Here is a 354-nt window from a genome sequence, read left to right on the forward strand (position 1 = left end):
CATCATCTTCAGCTGCCCGCTTGCCCGTAGCTGACTCAGCTTCCTCATCTTCATCTCCATCCTCTTCCTCACCATCACCTTCCTCCTCCTCCTCCTCTTCCTCCCCACCTTCTTCCTCTTCTTCCTCTACCTCATTGTCAGTCTCTTGCTCCCCGTTTTCCTCATTAGCATTCCCGTTAGCAGGGGCGTCTCTTCCATTTTCTGCCTCTTCCACAACTTCCTTCTCCTTTAAGTCCTTGGTGGTGATTTCGGAGCTGGTGTCTACGGCTGCGTCTGACATTGTGGGGCACGCCGGTGATCCGATGCAGGGGATTTAAAAGAAAGCGAGAGTTCAGGGACTCTGGCGATAAAGCT

The 354-nt window shown here is 52.8% G+C and overlaps 1 protein-coding gene across 1 annotated transcript; it reads right to left on the reverse strand.

Moving 5' to 3' along the window:
* Positions 1-3: 3 nt before the first annotated feature.
* Positions 4-348, reverse strand: LOC108526098 (prothymosin alpha-like; the record flags this gene model as incomplete). The annotated part of the gene is made up of 1 exon (XM_017866777.1): positions 4-348. A coding segment is annotated over exon 1 (277 nt), but the record flags the coding sequence as incomplete, so codon positions are not given.
* Positions 349-354: the final 6 nt, after the last annotated feature.

This window comes from Rhinopithecus bieti, unplaced genomic scaffold (genome assembly GCF_001698545.2).
Source record: "Rhinopithecus bieti isolate Rb0 unplaced genomic scaffold, ASM169854v2 repeat_2475, whole genome shotgun sequence".
NCBI classification, from domain to species: domain Eukaryota; kingdom Metazoa; phylum Chordata; class Mammalia; order Primates; family Cercopithecidae; genus Rhinopithecus; species Rhinopithecus bieti.